Source organism: Meriones unguiculatus, chromosome 12 (assembly GCF_030254825.1).
Source record: "Meriones unguiculatus strain TT.TT164.6M chromosome 12, Bangor_MerUng_6.1, whole genome shotgun sequence".
Classification (NCBI taxonomy): Eukaryota; Metazoa; Chordata; class Mammalia; order Rodentia; family Muridae; genus Meriones; species Meriones unguiculatus.
Window position 1 is genome coordinate 81,536,633 of NC_083360.1, and position 17,599 is coordinate 81,554,231.

At 38.4% G+C, this 17,599-nt stretch overlaps 1 protein-coding gene across 18 annotated transcripts in view; it reads left to right on the forward strand.

The window, feature by feature from the left end:
- The window catches only part of Mier1 (MIER1 transcriptional regulator), a 50,691-nt gene that overhangs the window by 1,728 nt on the left and 31,364 nt on the right, over window positions 1-17,599 (forward strand). For 4 of the 18 annotated variants that reach the window (XM_060366029.1, XM_060366026.1, XM_060366032.1 and 1 more), the window contains exons 3-6: window positions 2,093-2,166; window positions 11,618-11,642; window positions 11,772-11,808; window positions 15,709-15,854. In XM_060366029.1, the coding sequence (XP_060222012.1) occupies window positions 2,093-2,166; window positions 11,618-11,642; window positions 11,772-11,808; window positions 15,709-15,854 (282 nt within the window). Of the gene's footprint in view, window positions 1-2,089; window positions 2,167-3,241; window positions 3,386-11,617; window positions 11,643-11,771; window positions 11,809-15,708; window positions 15,855-17,599 lie in introns of those variants that run through there. The other 14 variants (XM_060366030.1, XM_060366027.1, XM_060366038.1 and 11 more) reach the window with 8 other exon arrangements.

Here is a 17,599-nt window from a genome sequence, read left to right on the forward strand (position 1 = left end):
TCACCAATACAGTGTAGGTTGTTGTTTCTAAATAAAAGTTTTAGGAAATAGTTCAGAAAATAGTTTCCAAAGCGCACTCCTGGACTTGGAATTGTTACAAGTATTTTCTTGGTGTACTTCGAGGGGTACCTTTTTGAGTTGCGTAAACAGATATGCCTTCATAGCAGATACATTACTAGATTTTGAATCAAGTGTTGATGCTGAATAAAAGGTTATACTAATCTTAGGTAAATATAAGTTGTCAGTGTAGTTTTTGTTGATTGGAGTACTGACTGAAGTGTGATTGTGATCCTAAGTTTATTTGTAGCAACTGAGTATCTCTGGAGAGTGTGTGTGCGTGTTTGTGAGTGCATGCATGTTTGTACACCATGCATGCACACTCATACATATGCCCCTTATATACTATAAGTTACTTACTAACTTTTTTATAGTGTTGGCATTTGAACCCAGGGCCTCACATGCTAGACAAGTATTTTACCACTGAGCTCTACCCCCAGCCCTCATTTTTTTTTATTTTCATGGAGAATTCAGTAATTGGCATAAATATATATTACCAGAGAGAATAATTGTGAGTAGCTCAATGTGGTAAAAATTAATATAATTTTTTTCTCAAAATAAGGAGGCTTTTTAAAGTTTATTTAGGCCTTTTATAGTGTTTTCCTTTGTCTTGATATAGAAACCAAAAATATTGCATAAAAGTTGATATTAGTCACATTTTTTTAGTTTAACTTAAACGTTTTAATATAGAATTCTAACAATTAACCACATTGGATGTCACATTAATAAATCCTAATGGTTTCGATCATGTTATTGGTGGATTTTCTTGTGCATTTTCCTCTACCTTGTTCTGCTCTCAGATACATGGTATGGTTTTTTGTTAGCCCAGGTATACATTTTGACTGTTGGCATCTGAGCACAAAGAAGCTGTCTTGTGAATGCTCAGAGTGCTGAGGAACTAGGGGTGATGGGTGAAGGCAGTGTAGAAGTAGCTTCTGGCTTTCCTGACAGGGAAGAATGAGCCAAGCATTTGAACCGTTTTTGAAAAGAGCAGCCTCTTCTGGAGGTCCAGTGAGTCTCTGGAAGTCTGTAAACACAGGCAGAAAAGCTTGAAACTTCCTGACAGATTCAACCTGACTGAAGACTGCAAGGCCCTACATAACAAAGATAGGGGTAGTGAATTCTTACATATCTGATAGGAAGGGGGTAAGGAAGGGTTTTCAGAAAAGGTTTCCTAAGGGTGGTTTCTGAGACTTTGAACAATTGGATTTTGAGTAGAACGAAATGCAAGTACACTGAATTCAGTAGTAATATGTTATGTATGAGCTACAGTGTTAGAGGCCTTCTCATCTCTAGGATGTCTAGAAAACACTGCAGTACAGTTTGTTTTTCTAAGGAAATATGTAGAGAGAATTTTCTCCCACAAAGGGTAGTGGCCATTTAAAGGTAATAATATTGATTGGCAATGTTGGGCAGCTTAAAGGCATTTAACAGTAAGCTTTCATTCAGACTGTTGCTGACTTGATTTTCTGACTTTGAGGGCTCAGCCAATAGCTTAAGGAATCTGAGTGTGCTCTTTACCACAGTTGGTATTTTTGTTGATGTTTTAAACTGAAGAAGCAAAGATTCAATAGATTAAAACAAGTTTTACCTTCATATTAAATTTCAACGATACCCCTGTGTTCCCTTTAGTGGCCAGCTAAAGTCCATATATATTAACATTCCATTTTCCTCCTACGTCCCCACAGTACAGCTGTCTCTAAGCCCTTTATTTACCTGTGCCCCCTCTGACCCACACATGCTCATTGTTCTTTGCCTTCAGCGTTTTTTTCATCCAGTGAGAATTATTTGGATAGGAACTGACATTTTTTTTTTTTAAAGTTCAAAGTAGTGTCTTAATTTGATAAAACTATAGCTGTGCTAAAATATTTATTTCCCTCCAGGAATTTGTGTGTGTGTGTGGGGAAGCTTATATAATAATCTTTTAAAATAAAGTGAAAATACTATACAGTGCAGTTAATAGTAAGAATTGTTTGTAGATTTGGGAACCTTAAAGTTTTCCTTTCTCTTCTTTCCCTTGCTTTTCTTTCAGTAGAAAATGTGCATCAGATGTTTATGTTTAATTGGTTTACAGACTGTCTCTGGATTCTTTTCCTGTCAAATTACAAGGTAATGTCCCTTCGCTTGGCAGCTACTTCATTTACCTGTAAATGCAGTTGATTCATGCACAAATTGTTATCAGGCTTAAGACTTTCAGGTTCGTGTTCAGTGTTTTAAGAATGGGAAAAGGCTTAATGGAATCTAGAATTTTTAAGAAAACAGAAGTAATTTAAGAAATCAGCATTCCTCCATATTGCATTATAAGCGTGAAGTTTAAGAAAGGTTTGCGTGTACACATTTGTACAGTGTATTTTTAATTATGGTTTATTACTTAGAGGTAATGAGTATCATTTAACTGATTGATTTTGGTAGGAAAAAAGCTTGTCTTTTGGGAAAAAAAAAACCTTACTCCTTATTTTAATGTCTGCCTAAATTCTCTACTTAAGGAAACTGGATTAAGTCATTGACCCCTACCATTATCGGTATGGATTCCAAGGCCAGGTAGCAGCTCTAGTCCAGTGCATTAAAACAAACTTTCTAGCTGCAAGTATTGTAGGCGTTGCAAATAAGTAGGTTCTGTGTCCGTACAGTCAAGTAGACATCCATCGAAGAGCAGCTTTTCATTACTTTTCATTTGAAACTTTCGTGTAGTTGTGCAAAAATTCATCCATTGCAGAGCCGGGTTGTCACTGGCATCCCAAAAAGTGAGGAATGTAACATTCTGTGCTCTTCATCTTTGCCCCCTGCCTGTTGGGCAATTGGGGTTTCCTTGCCGGGAATCACCAGGGGAAGTATTTGTCAGAGCACGCTTCGTGCCGCCGTTGCGTCGGGACGACCTCAGTTTTCTAGCAAAAGCATGTCAGAAGTGACCGACGTGTAGAGTAGTTATTTTCCGCCTTCATTGTGAGTACCCCGCGGGCCCCCTTCTGGCCCTCCCGCTCGAGCACGGCCGGTGCCTAAGAGGCTGCACTCCTGCCCGCCCCGGCCCGCCCCTCGCGCGCTCCCCGGGGACGGCGGCCTCGGGGCCGCGCGCGCCCAGGTCCGCGCGCGCCCGCTCGTCTCTTCCCTCCCTCCCTCCCTCCCTCCCTCCCTCCCTCCCGTCCCGTCAAGCGGGGCGCCGCGAGGGGGCGGAGCGGGGTGTGGTGGCGCGCTCGGGCGGCTCCTGCGCGTTCCCGCCGAGGCGGCGGCGGAGACGGCGGCGGGAGCCCCGCGGCCCAGGCGCACATCCGGGTTCTGGCCGCGACCCGCCGCGGCGATGTGACCCGGTGGCGCGGCCAACATGGCGGAGGTAAGAACGAGCGCCCCTCCCCGGCGGGGCCTGGACGGAGGGCTGCGGGCGGGCTGCGCGGGCCTGCCCGGGCGGGCCTGCGGCGCCGCTGCCCACCTGTTGTCCGGCCCGGCCGCCCGGCCGGGCTCCACGAAACTTAGTTGGGTGCGGAGGCGCCGTCGGACTTGAGGCAGTTGGGAGGCGGCTGCAGTGTGAGGAGCACAGGCGAGGGCGCCCGTCCGGAAGCCGCCCGTGGCGCAACTTCGCCGGCCGGCCCGCGCGGCCCGCGGACTCCTCGCTACCTGCTCCCGCGAACTTTCTTCCCTCTCGAGCCCAGGCGTCGATGCTCCCGTCAGCCCACGCCACCCCGCGCCTGGCGGCTGCTGACCTGCAGGCTAGGTGCGGGGACAGCAGGCTGGCCCGCCTGTGATGAGTGATTTTCTTGATAGTGGAGAGGTGAGCAGAAGAAATTAACCCAGTAGGCCCTATCCAGCTTCAAGCTGGGGACTCTTACCCAAGCAGAACCTCTTAAGTTTCTTTTCCACCCTCTGCCTCCTGAACTGGCTTGGTTTTTTTCTTGAAAAGAAAAAAAAAAAAAAAAAAAAACACAAAAAAACAACAAACACTTTCAAATCAAAGCTGCCTATTTATTTCCCCTTTATCTTTCTTTTTGGAGGAAGCTTTTCTTGTTTCTCTTGTCCCTCTGCTCAGGATAAAACCCAAGGGTCTTATGCAAGGCAGATAAGCAAGCATCTACCACTGAGCCACATCCCTCCCCAGCTTTCGCTGCGTTTCTTAGTAAACAAGTTCTCTTGTTCATGAGCTCAGATGGGCAGGCAGACAAGTTGCAGTAATTAGAACTTAGAATGTTCTATAGGAAATTTTATCATTGTGTCTGGTTTTAAGCCCTTTAAACATCAGTTCTGTGGTTTAGCTTTGTTTAATTTTTATCCATGAAATTTGTTATCCGCCCCCCCCCCCCCGTGGGTTCATATTGTTATATTTGGACTTTTTGGATCTCTGTTGAGGCAAATCGTATAAATACTTGAGTGATAGCATTAAGATTGCCAAACGTTTTCATACTTTTCTGTCAAAGGCACCCAAAAATAGATTGAGGAAGTTGATGGCTTTTATTTACCACTTAGCTCTCAGTTTTTAACTCATTTATTTGCTAAATGAAGTAGCTGCTGGCTACTGGTGTTTATACATAATAACCTTAACACCTTGGAGTACTGAAACTAAGATGGTGATGCGGCCGGCCCTTCATGTACCAGTCAAGCTTCCTGGAGTAGCTTTTAGGCTATTGTGTTTCCGTTATAGAATGGCCTTTATATTCATGTCATTTATTTGTTTTTGGCTGTTAGAGAAAGAGATTTTATGGTAGGGGGATGCTTGCTTCCAGAATTAAAAACACTTAATGTTACTGGCTTCCAGCTAAGAGGCATAGGTCTGTTTTCATTTTTTACCTCTTCCTTAAAGAATTGCAGGACAGGAGTTGAGCGAACACATTACTTTTATTTCATTTAAATGTGTCTGGGCCTGATCCCCTAGCCTAAGGCTTTTCCTGGACCTCATTTCTGTTGAGGTCTGGCTCCTGAGCTACAAGAGGAAGTAGAGTCTAAAGTAGGATTTTCAGGCATCTCTTATCAGGTAACCTCCACTGGACTCCTATTTGCTGAAAACCCACTAGATACGCACAGTAGGGTGTTGAGCTGCTGCACTGTGCTGTGGCCTCTGTCTATGCTGTGTAGTCGTACCTTGCAGTAAGTTATTGATGAGAAAATATTGAAACTTAAAGAAACCTTTCCTAAAAGGTTGGCTGCCAGCATGCATTTTTCCTTGTTTTAGAAGTTCAAGGGGGTTGCATTACTGTGAAAAGGGGAGAAGTGTGCTGATACTGGCTATTTCTTCCTGGTTCCTGGTATTCAGGAGGGATAGAATGTTTATGGTTTGCAGGAACACCTCGATGGGACAGTTTTCAGAACTTGACTTTTGGTTTCATTGCATTTATTTAATAACTGGTATATGTTTTATGTTCTTCACTTGCCTATAGGTTGCTCTTTGCTTTGGCTGTGTAGACTAGAACCCAGGAGTCTGGTGAATTTAGAGAGTTAAAGAACTTTATGTGTCAACAAGAATATGCTAAAGTAGGAGAAGAAAAGTACAATTATGGTTTTCCTTGTCTCAATTCTTTAATAATTGAGTCTTTTTAAGAACAGAAGTTTTGGGAAAAAATGTGGAAAGATGGATGATTGGTTGAAAATGTTTTTGCTTACGTCTATATAGACTGTTCATAGGGTTATTCTTTATGATGTATATAGTAAAAAACAATTTGCAATCTAAACAACTGTGCTAATGGACAGAGATTTGAAGCTTATTGAAGAAGCACGGCTCCAAAAAATCTTTTTTTAAGTATTTTGCTTGTAGACTTACGTTGTTCTCTTCTATTTCAGAGAATGATCTTGACCTTGTTTTTCTAGGGGAAAAAAAACCCTTGATTTGTAACTATAAATGGCATTAAATATGATTTAAAAAGTTCTTTTTTTATGCTGCTCTGATCATCTTTGTGAGTTTATATTAGGTATGTTTAGTGGTTATTCAATTGTGGTAACATTGAAATGTACTTAATATGCACAGAGGATTATATCTTGCTCTCCTTTTTGGTAATATTTCTCAGTGCTTAATATCCCTTAAGGTTACTTACGGTAGAATTACTAAAGGAGGTTCTCAGTTATACTGAAAGGGAGGAAATTACAGAGTAGTCACGGTTTTACGAAGTAAGTGAAGAGAAAAAAACAGGGAGGAATAGTTGATCCTTAGGGCTTTTTAAGGAATATGGTGCGGGGACCTTTGGATCAAAGAATTTTGTCAGTGATTTCAGAGTATGTAAACATACAGGGATTTTTAATGAAAAAAAGAGCCACAGTACAATTTAATATCTATTTTTTTTCACCTGAACCTTACTTCTGTAACAAACAAAACATTTAAATGGACTTGCTTAATGTATTAAAGTAAATATTTTAGATAATAATACGTTTACTTAATATCACATCTGTCCATCCATTTCTCTTAAAGAAACATTTCCTTCTTAGCATTATTTGAGTTTACTTTTATTTCGTTTTGTGTTGTTTTTAAGGAAATCGGATTGTGTTCTGTTTCTCTTCAGTATTAGTTTCCCCTCTTTCAGAGCAGTGGATTTAAACTGTAATTCTCTATAGTGGTGATGAGTTTTATTTTCTTTGATTATTATTTGTTCTGTGAAGATGTCCAGATAGTCGGGAACTCCTGTGCTGCATGAGTCTTGAAATGCTTAATTTGGTGGGACTAAGATTCAGCATACTTAATAACCTAGGTGGGAGACATAAAAACAGTGAGTTAATTTAAGGTAATGTTAGTGAAACTAATTTTCCATATAATTTAGATGCAAACGCTGCCAATGAAGCATAAGTATGTCTTTATGGAAATAAACAGCTATATGAAAATTTCCTGCTTGATGTTCAAATCATGTATCATATGGTTTCAAAAGATTAGCAAATGGCCTCGAAATTCATTGCAGTGAGTAAACTGTTGATTGGGCTTTTCTGTGTAACTTTTAAAAGTGTGTGTGTGTTTCTAAAACAGTACCACACAATAGCTTTATGCCAACAAAAATTGTCTTTCCTGTAGTCATAATTTAAAAAATCAAGTCAGAAAACAATATTAAACTTTAGCTGCATTTTGAGTAATGCATAATGAAAGTAAACCTAGGTTTCAAAGGAACTTAAAGAAGTTTAAGACTTTCTCCCATAGAGAAAATGAAACTGATTAGGGTTTATGCATTTTGTCCACATAACACAAATTAGGGTGTGCAGCAGTCAACTCTCAAACCCAGGCTTCTGGGTTCCTGGTGCTTATCTTCCATAATGCCATTATACCTTCAGAAGTATTGCTGCTGTAGTAAGCTTCCTGATTTCAACTTCAAGTTGTCTGGATGGTAGTGGCGTTCCTGAGAGTAGACACGTTTAATTGACATACATCTCTGCGGAGGAGAGTGGTGTGGTAAGCCTTTACATGGTATCTCTGCATTGAGCATCCTAGAATAGAGTTTCCTAACTCCCTCAGCCTATTACCTCTATCCTTCATGAATCTGATTTCTCTTCCACCTTCCTAAGAAAGTGATGGCAACACTTAAAGAAATGGTGATAAAATTGTTTTGGGGGGAAAGTCACAGAGATTGAGGATACAGTGAATCTTTTGACAACATTAATTTTTATAAAAATAGTAGTAATATTCTACTTAGTCTTTTTGTTACAGTTCTTTGACTGTCTCACAAACTAGGGTTTTCTGTTTTAGAGAAGTGCAAAAAAGACTTGAACACAGTTGAAGCATTGAGATGAGAGCAAAAATCATGTACCTGGAATGGGGAGTTGTACTGGAGCAGTATAGTAGAGCTTCTGCTTTTATTTTAGCCTGTTTTTATCTTTTGATGTCTTCTACCTAGTTGTAATGTTTTCTATCCCATGTAAATGTGTATTAACAAAGCAGACTGTAACTTCTTAAAATTAATAATTACTAAATAGTAAAAAGTACTAGTTTTTTAAAAAATATTTTAAGACTTATAATTCCATAAGATACTCCTCATTAAAACAATTAAGTAATGTATGAAAACAATTAAAAATTCCAGAATATAAAGTGGAAAAACCCTCTGCCTCCTGACTCATTCCATGGAGATAGCTGCTGTTATTGATTTAATTAAACTCCCAATATTTTTTTTTGATATTTTCTCTTTTAGCCCAAACATAGAATCTGTCTCATCATGGTGTTCTGTTACTTGGAAGAACCATATACCATTTCTAAACTATGTAAATAATGAATTTTAAAATTTTACTGGACTCTTCTCTGAACAAGCTATGGTAATAACACACACAAACACACACAAATATATCCTGATGGTATAATGGTAGGCTCTATTGATGCTAGTAAAAGATCTGAGTCGTTACAGTCATTCGTAATTTTTTAGCAATAATGTGTGAGTGTATTTTAAAGACATTTTAATTCTATGTTTTGCTTATGTTCGTAAAATATTTTTTAAAATGGCAAATGATTTGGCCTGTCTTGGAAGAAATTGTTAAATCTTTAACAATAACAATTTAAGTTACGTTCCTAAAGAAACATAACTTTTTGTGAAGATAATACCAGTTTTTATATTTTAAGCATGGTTTGATCTGGTAAAAACATTCTAGAAATAGAAAGTAGTGAGGAAAGAAATAGGGGACAGAGGATTGACTTTCTTAGACGTGTGCAGTATAGGGGGATCCAGAGTGAGGAACTTCCTCAGCTCTGCCTTCACCACCACGGTGGAACCTCCATCTTTTCAGTGCATAGCCTGAGTGTACCGTTGTGTGAAACGAGTGGACAGAATAGGTGCTGATAATGCCATGTTTATGATTAAATTAAAGCAATTCCATTTGAGAATGTGTAACACTATGAATATAAATTCTGCTGTTCTCTTTAATGTCTATAAAAATGCTTTCATTCGACATTGAAACTCATATATTGTGATATTAAAGTCAGTTTCATCTCAATAAAAGTTCATTCGAGTAAGTCTTGCGTACACTAAGAACTTTTAAAATGCTTGTTTTCAGCAAGTATTCTTTGATTTAACTTAATGCAGTTAAGTTATAGCAAACTAATCTCATCCTTCCCTCTTAAACTGATAAAATTTTATTTGTGACATAAAATACTAAAATATGTAGACACTTAGTGTGTCCTGTTCCTCTCCAGCTTATAAGCGCTTCCTTCCGTCAAGTCTAGGATGTCTGACAATATTAGCTCTCTCCGAATATTAACACATGTGTTCAGTGGAGTACCCCGTGTTCAGTAATGGTGCTGGGCCTCTAAACATAGGGATCTTAAGGAATAGAAAGTATTTGGGGCCTTTTCTAAACTTCCTGCTGCCAAGTATTTGTTGATAATATTCTTCAGTATGGTATTGTCATTTACTGCTGCAGAAAGGCTTCTTAGAAATGAAGTATTCAGCTTCCATATTCCGTGTCCTGTTATCATTATAATAGCTAATGCCATTAAACCTTTTCATGTCCAGTAGTAGTTACCACTTCTCTTCCTCCCACCCTCACACCCACCCCCGCTTTGAGATAGGGTCTCACTGTATATTTCTGGCTGGCCTGGAACTCTCTGTAGACCAAACTGACCTCAGACTCTCCAAGCTCTGTCTGCTTCTCTGTCTCCTGAGTGCCAGAATTAAAGGTGTGCCACCACACTTGATTTCAGAAAGCTTTTTTTTTTTTTAAATCAGAATACTGTAAGAAGTTTGGTATGTTAAAAAAAATAATGTCCAGAAGCTATTTCTGTTTGTATCCTAATCCATAAGAAACTGGTTATTGTTTATGCTATATATATTTGTTTCCGACATTTACTTTAAAAAGAAAAGGAGTATGAAAGGAGTAGAAAAAGGGCTTTTCTATAGTACTGATCCACTTGGCACCAAATGAAGTCATTGTCCAAAGGTTAGTCGTATAGTTAGGATTGAGGTTTCAAAATGTTGATTTGCTGGATAACATGTGGTGCATACACCCATTTCACGTCAGAACTCTGTAGCTCTGCCCTTTTTATGGTTATAGTATTATTTCTGTGGCATCCTGCTCTCCAGCTTCTCATCAGAGAAACCAAACAAATCTATTGACTGCTCTGGCTTGGTAACTTTTAAATGATGACGGTGTGGCATAGGAAATACATAATGCTGTCTACACTGTTGGTGTTTGTTTGATGATGATGATGTTAGAAAAGCCATGCTGAAGGAATGCATTATTCACTTAACAAAGGTTTAGAGGTAGAAATTGGACCTTTGAAAAAGTGTGCCTCAAAAGAAGCCAGCATAGGTCGCTGCTGGAATCTGGAAAGCTGAACTTCTGACAGGACCTTGACATAGGCAGGTTTCAAAATGGAACCAAACTACATCACAGAGATCTGTCTTAAATCCCTGGCGCTTGAAAACTGAACACTTTTCTCATTTGTTTATTGACTTGCCTCTCAGCCCTGTTAGGTTTAGTAGGAGAAATAACTCTTAATAACACACTCCCACTTTTGCTAGTGACTTCTGCCTTCTCACAGTATCCATAGGTAGCTCTGGTTGAACTGGCATTGAAGGTCTCCCAAGTTGCTGGGTTTGTCTAGAAGGAGTTAATGTTCGAAGATGCCTCGTTTGTAACTGTAAATTAATCTGAGGTAGAAGAGCCACACCCTCAAATGGCAATATTAGTGAAAGTATTTGCTACCGATTTTATCTTCATGTTTTTCCCTTGATGGTTCTGTTAGTGAGTGTGCAGTGGTAGGGTAGGGTAGTGCTGCCCATCTGTAAGCTCTGCACCCGGTACCCTGAGGCCGGGTGTCACAGACCTGCCTGCTGTGTGTGTTAAGCTCTGGGTTCAGTCCCTAAGTGGTGGTGGTGGTAGGGTAGTGTTGTCCTTCTACCTCCTGTTTCGTAATTGATTTTTTAAAGCTTTGCAGACCATCTTGTTAGCAAACTTGTAAATAGTTATTTTAGTATAAATAGGAGAAATCTGTTTCCGAAGATTTTAAACTCTAAAACCATACCTCTTAATTCACCTATATTTTTGAGGACTGTATTTACTTAAAAACAAAAAAAGACTACTTATTTATTTATGTTTAAAATATTCTGTCTGCTTGTCCACCTGCACACGAGAAGAGGGCAACAGATCTCATCATAGATGGTTGTGAGCCACCATGTGGTTGCTGGGAATTGATCTCAGGACCTCTGGAAGAGCAGCTTCTGAGCCATCTCTTTAGCCCCCTGTATTTGCTTTAAAATCTGAATTAATTCCATATTACCCTTTTTGCTTCTGAATCCAAGAATGTTTCAGGTTTTTCTTTGGGTTTAAGCATAATGAAAGGGAAAGAATTATATGAAAAAGTTTAGTTTATGTTAGATATCTAAACTTACTGTAGTTTTAGCTGGGTGTGTGGTGGCACATGCCTGTAATACCAGCACTCGGGGAGGCAGAGGCAGGCAGATATCTGTGAGTTTGGGGCGAGCCTGATCTACAAAGCAAGTCTAGGACTACACAAAGAAACCCTGTCTTGAAAAACATATAAACAAACAAACAAACAAAAAAAAAAAGCAAAAAACCCCACAAAACTTACTGTAGTTTTTGGTGTCGTTAGTCAGAATAGTTCTTATAATGTGTATGAAGGTGTACTACACAAAAATGCTAATTTGTTTTCTTTTCCCCTCAGCCATCTGTTGAGTCTTCAAGTCCAGGTAAGTATTTTTATGTGTTTTTATCATCCTGTTTAACTAATGTTTGTCCTGTTAAGATAAAGGCTAGAGGAGCTAGACTGTTATCTGACTTGCTTTTCTTCTGAATGCTTCTTTTTTCTGGGGAAAAAGAAATGGATGAAATGTTTGACTGCCCATGAAAGTACAGGTGAGGCTGCTGCGAGTTCGTCCTCCTGTTTGGGCTCTTGCTCCCTCTCTGTCTCTCTTTCCTCTTCCCTCCCTTCCACTCTTTCAATTGCTTTATTTCTTATGTAATTCTTTATGCATTTCTTAAAATTGTTATTTCATTGGAAGTATATGAAATAATGCTTTGTAAAGGAGTCATTTAGCTTAATGATACTCAAAACATTTTGAGAAAAAAAAACAAAACAAAACTGTTGGTGCATTTACCAATGAGGGCCGTAGTAAAGAAAGGTCAACATTCAGCAGGAGTTGTGTTGCAAACATAAGGTTTTGTTCTAAGGTCTCAGTAGAGTAGGTTATATATGCTCTTACCTGCTCATCTAGGACTTTTGTATTTGCCCTTCAATACCCTACGCATTGTTTTACTTCTCGGAAGGAAGCCCTCTGAAGTGTGTTTTGTTTGAAAATATCTTACATATTGAATACTTAGCAAATATTTAGCATTGCATTGCTGAATTTTGAATATTGAAGCAATCAATATTTGTATTGTAATTTTTAGGACAATCAATATTTGTATTGTAATTTTTAGGAAGTTTTTTTTTTTTTAATGTGTTTAACACGAATAGTCCTTTTTACTCCAGGATGCTTTTCATGGACATAAGTTATGTTCTGGAAATTGGATTAAATCTAAACAACCTGAGTGTTCCCTGTACTATTTCCTTATCTTCATTTCAGCTAAGAATATCTCCCTTTGTCTGTATGCCGAAGAAGAGTAAAGTAATTGGTCTTTGTGACTGCTTTTAAATGAGTGGATGGTAGAATTTAGAAGCAACTTGATATCAGAAACATGTTATATCACTATAATGGTTGTGGAATATAGAAATGAATATTTCCACTATTTTTTTTTCCAAACCACAGAAATAAAATTCACTGGTTCCCAGTGTCTGTTCATGTAAGGTTGCAGATTCACTAGGCTCTAGATTTTTTCAAGACATTCATCAATAAGTTTAGAAATACTATGCATTTGGCAGGAGGAGCGTTTATTGCTATGCACAATTATAGAATTACTGAAGTTGATAGAATTAAGGATAGAAGCCTCATGTGCTGCTCTTCATGTCATCTGTACCTGGAAATCAGTGCTAGCAGTCAGTCACGTGATTGTGCTAAATGACTTATATATAGATACAGTCAGCATCATTCAAAGTGCAGGCACAGTACAAAACCATTATATGTGAGAGTTATAGGAGGAGGAAGTTTTTTTGTTCTTTTTTTTAGGTGATTAAATAGGCATACACTCTAACCTAGTTGTCTTTGTGCTTTTGAAAAGATACCATTTAGTAGTCCGAAAGTAGATGACAAAGCAGTGGTTTATCTTAACAACAAGATACTTGCACAAAGCAAAAGACATCCTTATTATTGCGCTTCCCCTCAAAGACACTGTCATAATAATGGTTCTAGCATCTGGCAGACAATAATAGGATGGTTATTTGCTACCTACAAATAAGAACTCATATAAAACAAACATCAGTTTAAGGCAAGAAAATAGCTGAAATTTCAAGTTTATATAAGGTTTGTATCTGAGAAAGGACTTAGAATAAAAAGAGAAGCTCATTTACACTTTGGCATTTAGTATAGTGGGGGAGTGAGGTGACAGGTCTTAAAGTAGAACATGACAAAGATAAGTAAGAGACTTCAGGTAAGTAATAAGATACTCATGACTTGGTGCTGTGTACTAATGAGTTTGGAAATGCTTAGGAGGATAAGAGTATAACAGTGAGTAGTTAAAACTTAGCACAGTTATTTTGGGCAATATCTATACTCTATAAGAACTATATTATGTTTAGGTTAATAAAGTCTAAGGAGAGAGATGGAGATGTAAACTTTTTATGTGGATGGGTGTGTTGCCTGTATGTGCATGTATATGTACTGTGCACATGTGCTCATGGGTTTCAGGAGAAGAATCCCCTAGAACTTGATTTAAGGATGGCTGTGAGCTACCAGGTGGGTACTAAAAACTGGACCCAGGTGCTCTGCAAGAGCAGCCAGTGCTCTTAACTGCTGAACAATCTCTCCAGCTCTCGTAATAGAGCTTTTTTGTTTTTAAAAAGGTCTTTCTGTTTGCAAGGGTGAATAAAGTGTATCCTCCTCTATGAGAATACTTCATTGATTACTGCTAAGTGTCTCCAAAGAAAAAAATTCCCAAAGTTACTGACTCTTAAATTGTGCTCTCACAGGAACCATGCTGTCCAGTAGTTCAACCACTGCTGGGTACCCAAAAAAATTAAGACAGTCTGTAAGAGATTAAAACAGGATGCTTTTCTGTTTTTTTATACAAATCATTCTGAAATTTGCATAATGATTAATAACCTATTTTCATTAAAATGTGTAAAATAAAATTGGATTTGGCATTATGCTTACTTTATATTCAATATCATTGTTCAAATACTTCTCAGAAAACATTGTTTCTGCTAGGTGCTTTGCCATCTGTTGGCCTACAGGTCACACATGTGAGTAAACTTGGATTCTCCTCCAGTGTTGTTTGAGACAAGATATGCAGAGGATGTTGAGGAAGTTTGGGGTACAGTAGTTAAAGTTATAGTTAGAACTCAGTTGTAGCTTTGCTGTCACTACTGGTCCTATATTTAGAAGTGCTACTTACATTCTTTAAGCCTTGAATCTTTCTCCTCTCTCCCCCATGAAAGTGGGGTGATAATACCCACTTCATACCACTGCATGAGGATTAAGATGTTTATTAAAAGTTGCCATACTATTTGGCATATAGTAAGAAATGTTCTGAAAATTGTCGGAGTTGACTAAAGAATCCTGATCCATTGGTATGCCCTGGTTTCTTATTTTACTTACTGATTGTCTTACATAGAGTGAAATAAGGGTGTTGGTGTGTCTTTTAATGCAACCCTTAATAATTTTATCTGATAAAAAGATTTTTTTCCAATGTTAAATGACACATATATAAGCAAGCTGTGCTTTTGCAAACCAAAGTCTTAGTTTGGAAGCAATCAGAATGTGGGAAACTTCTTCAGAACACACATATCCCTAATCTATTTGAGTGTAACACTATTGAATCTGATAATATTCCCCCATACCAGGCTAAATATTGATTAGGATTTATCAGTTCCTTTGAATTATTTGTATTGCCTTTGATAAAAATTTTATGTATTGTCTTAATACTTTTTTCCTTATAATTTGCGAGTTATTGCAGCTCAAAATCAACCGCATAAATTCAAGAGAATTACTCAAGTATTAGAATATGTTTTCAAGGCAGTGCTAGGATGGTACATGTATATTTTCACTGGACAGACAAGTGTTGTTTAACAGCAACATGCTGATAAACTCAGGTGGTTGTGTAGGTGTTTTAGAGCATACCTCTGCAAGCCTACCACATGCCTAGAATATGTGGCGTAGCGACTGTAATGCATGCAGCCTGTCATTTACCTCAAGTTCATTCTGTGGTACATGACTGTATTTTCAGAGAGACTCAAATAAGGTGGTTAAAAATTGTTTGTTTGTTTGTTTGTTCCCCCCCCCCACAAAAAAAGACCATTCTTACTTGAGAGAGCTCTTTTTTTTTTTTTTTTTATAACTTGAGTTTACTGTTTAGGAGTTTACAACAAAGTTTTTTTTTTTTAAGTTACAAATATTCTACCCCATTTTCCAATGGAAATAAACATACAGGGTGAGCCATGGCAAAGTTTCTCGCAAGAGCTTTTTCCAAGTGGGTATAAGTAAAGATAATTTTTTAAAGCAAAATCATATTTGTTGTGTCTGTTTTGTTTTTTTTTTTTTGTTTTTTTTCCTGGCCCTTTTTGGCAAACATCTAGTCTCAAATAAGCAGTATTTACTAAAATGACATTGGTAAGATGCACTGAATTTGGTTTACCATATATCTGGAAATGTTCTTTACCAGGAGGCTCAGCAACATCAGAGGACCATGAGTTTGATCCATCAGCTGACATGCTGGTTCATGATTTTGATGATGAGCGAACATTAGAAGAAGAAGAAATGATGGAAGGAGAGACAAACTTCAGTTCTGAAATAGAGGATCTTGCGAGGGTAAATGACTTTCACTTGCGGTGAAGCAGTGTAGCACATGGTGAGGCGGACACTGGAGACTTTGCTTACGCTAGAAAATTTGTTATGACCGTAGGTGGGGTGTTTAAATTTTCAGTTGAGGCTTTAAAACAACTTCATTGTGTAAAATAATGAAATTCAGTAGTAATTTTTGGTAAAACATCCTAATCTGTATCAGAAATGGACTGTGAAAGAATCCTGAATTTCTCTTATGGGCCTTTTCTTTTATTTACCCTCTTCAAAGTGCTAAACATTTTAAATGTCACCATTTTCCTCTATTTAATTAAAGTCTTAGATTGTATCTGGCTTTTGCTGTCAGGGTCACCTTTGACATTTCTCTGTCAGTTGTTCTTTCTCGTTTTGGAACCTTTTTTCATTGGTGCCTGCACAGTTTACCATTCTCTCTGCTCTCTGCTCATCCCTGTGCTCCATTTCTCTTCAGGGTCTTCTGCATGTTCTTTTTACCCAAAGTTCAGATGTTTGGTGGCTTTTTGGCTTTTCAAGACATGGTTTCTTTGTAGCCTTGCCTCTCCTGGAGCTCACAGAGATCCTGCATCTGCCTACCAAGTGCTGGGATTAAAGGCGTGCACCAATAACTTTGCCTGCCTTTGTTCTGGTGAGACGTGCTGAGAGGAGGCAGTACTTAAGTACTTGTGATGCTAGAGAGAGCCTGAGGCTAGCATGAACTTTGTATGCTAATAGACACCACAATTAGCCATTGGCCTTGAGTTTGTTTTGGGACCTCACAGTACACACAGGTTAAATTATATAAATATAAAAGACACCCCATCATGAAAATTGTAAAAGAAGTTTACTGGCTATTTTTTTTTTGTAGTTTGTCATATTAATCACTACTCTTAGCTTGCCTTTAGTCAAATCTAGGTGTGTTCCCTTGGGGCTTATCTCCTCTATTTGTAAACCCTATTGCTAAGTCCATTTTTGTATAGTAGATGAGTGAAGAACACTGTGCCCATCCACCAGATGGCCATGCTGTGGAAGTTTGCATCTGTGCCACATTCATGAGAGAAGAGTCATCTCTTCTGCAACCAGGAAGCTGATGCTACTCTGATCTTAACAATACTATAGTGTGTCAGTGTTTGATGGCTTTAGTCTTCCTGTCTTGACTTCATTCCAGTGACAGTGTTTGACCCTCTCTTTCTCTTTTTAATGCATATCATTGGTATTTTGCCTGTGAGCATGTGTGTTACACCACATGTGTACCTGGTATCTGTGCAGGGAGGCCAGAAGAAGGTGTCAGATTTTGTGGAATTGGAGTTAGAGACAGTTGTAAGCTTCCATGTGGGTACTGGGAACCAAATCCTGATCCTCTACAACAATCACTGAGCCATCTTTTTAGCCCCTGGTGTTCGTCTTTTAAATAGCCTGTTCTTTTAAACTTCAGCCAGTGTCCAGTTAGCTTACACAGATATGACTGCCCACTTTTTACTATAGTGTTTACACAGCTTATTTCCTAAAGTACACTGTAATGTTATATCTGTTTTTATTCACCTTTATCCTTGTCTTTATTCCTTATAGTCTTACCTACTCAGCCCTTATCTCATATTGCATCAGGATGATGACCATTTAACATGAGGTCAGATTTCAAGGATATATAAGTAAGTAAGCAAGCAAGCCAGTGAGTTAGGTAACATGGGTTCATAATTTAACTTTGCTAAGCTATAGGCATATAGCTTAATTAACGTTGTTAAGCTTCCATCTTTAAAAAG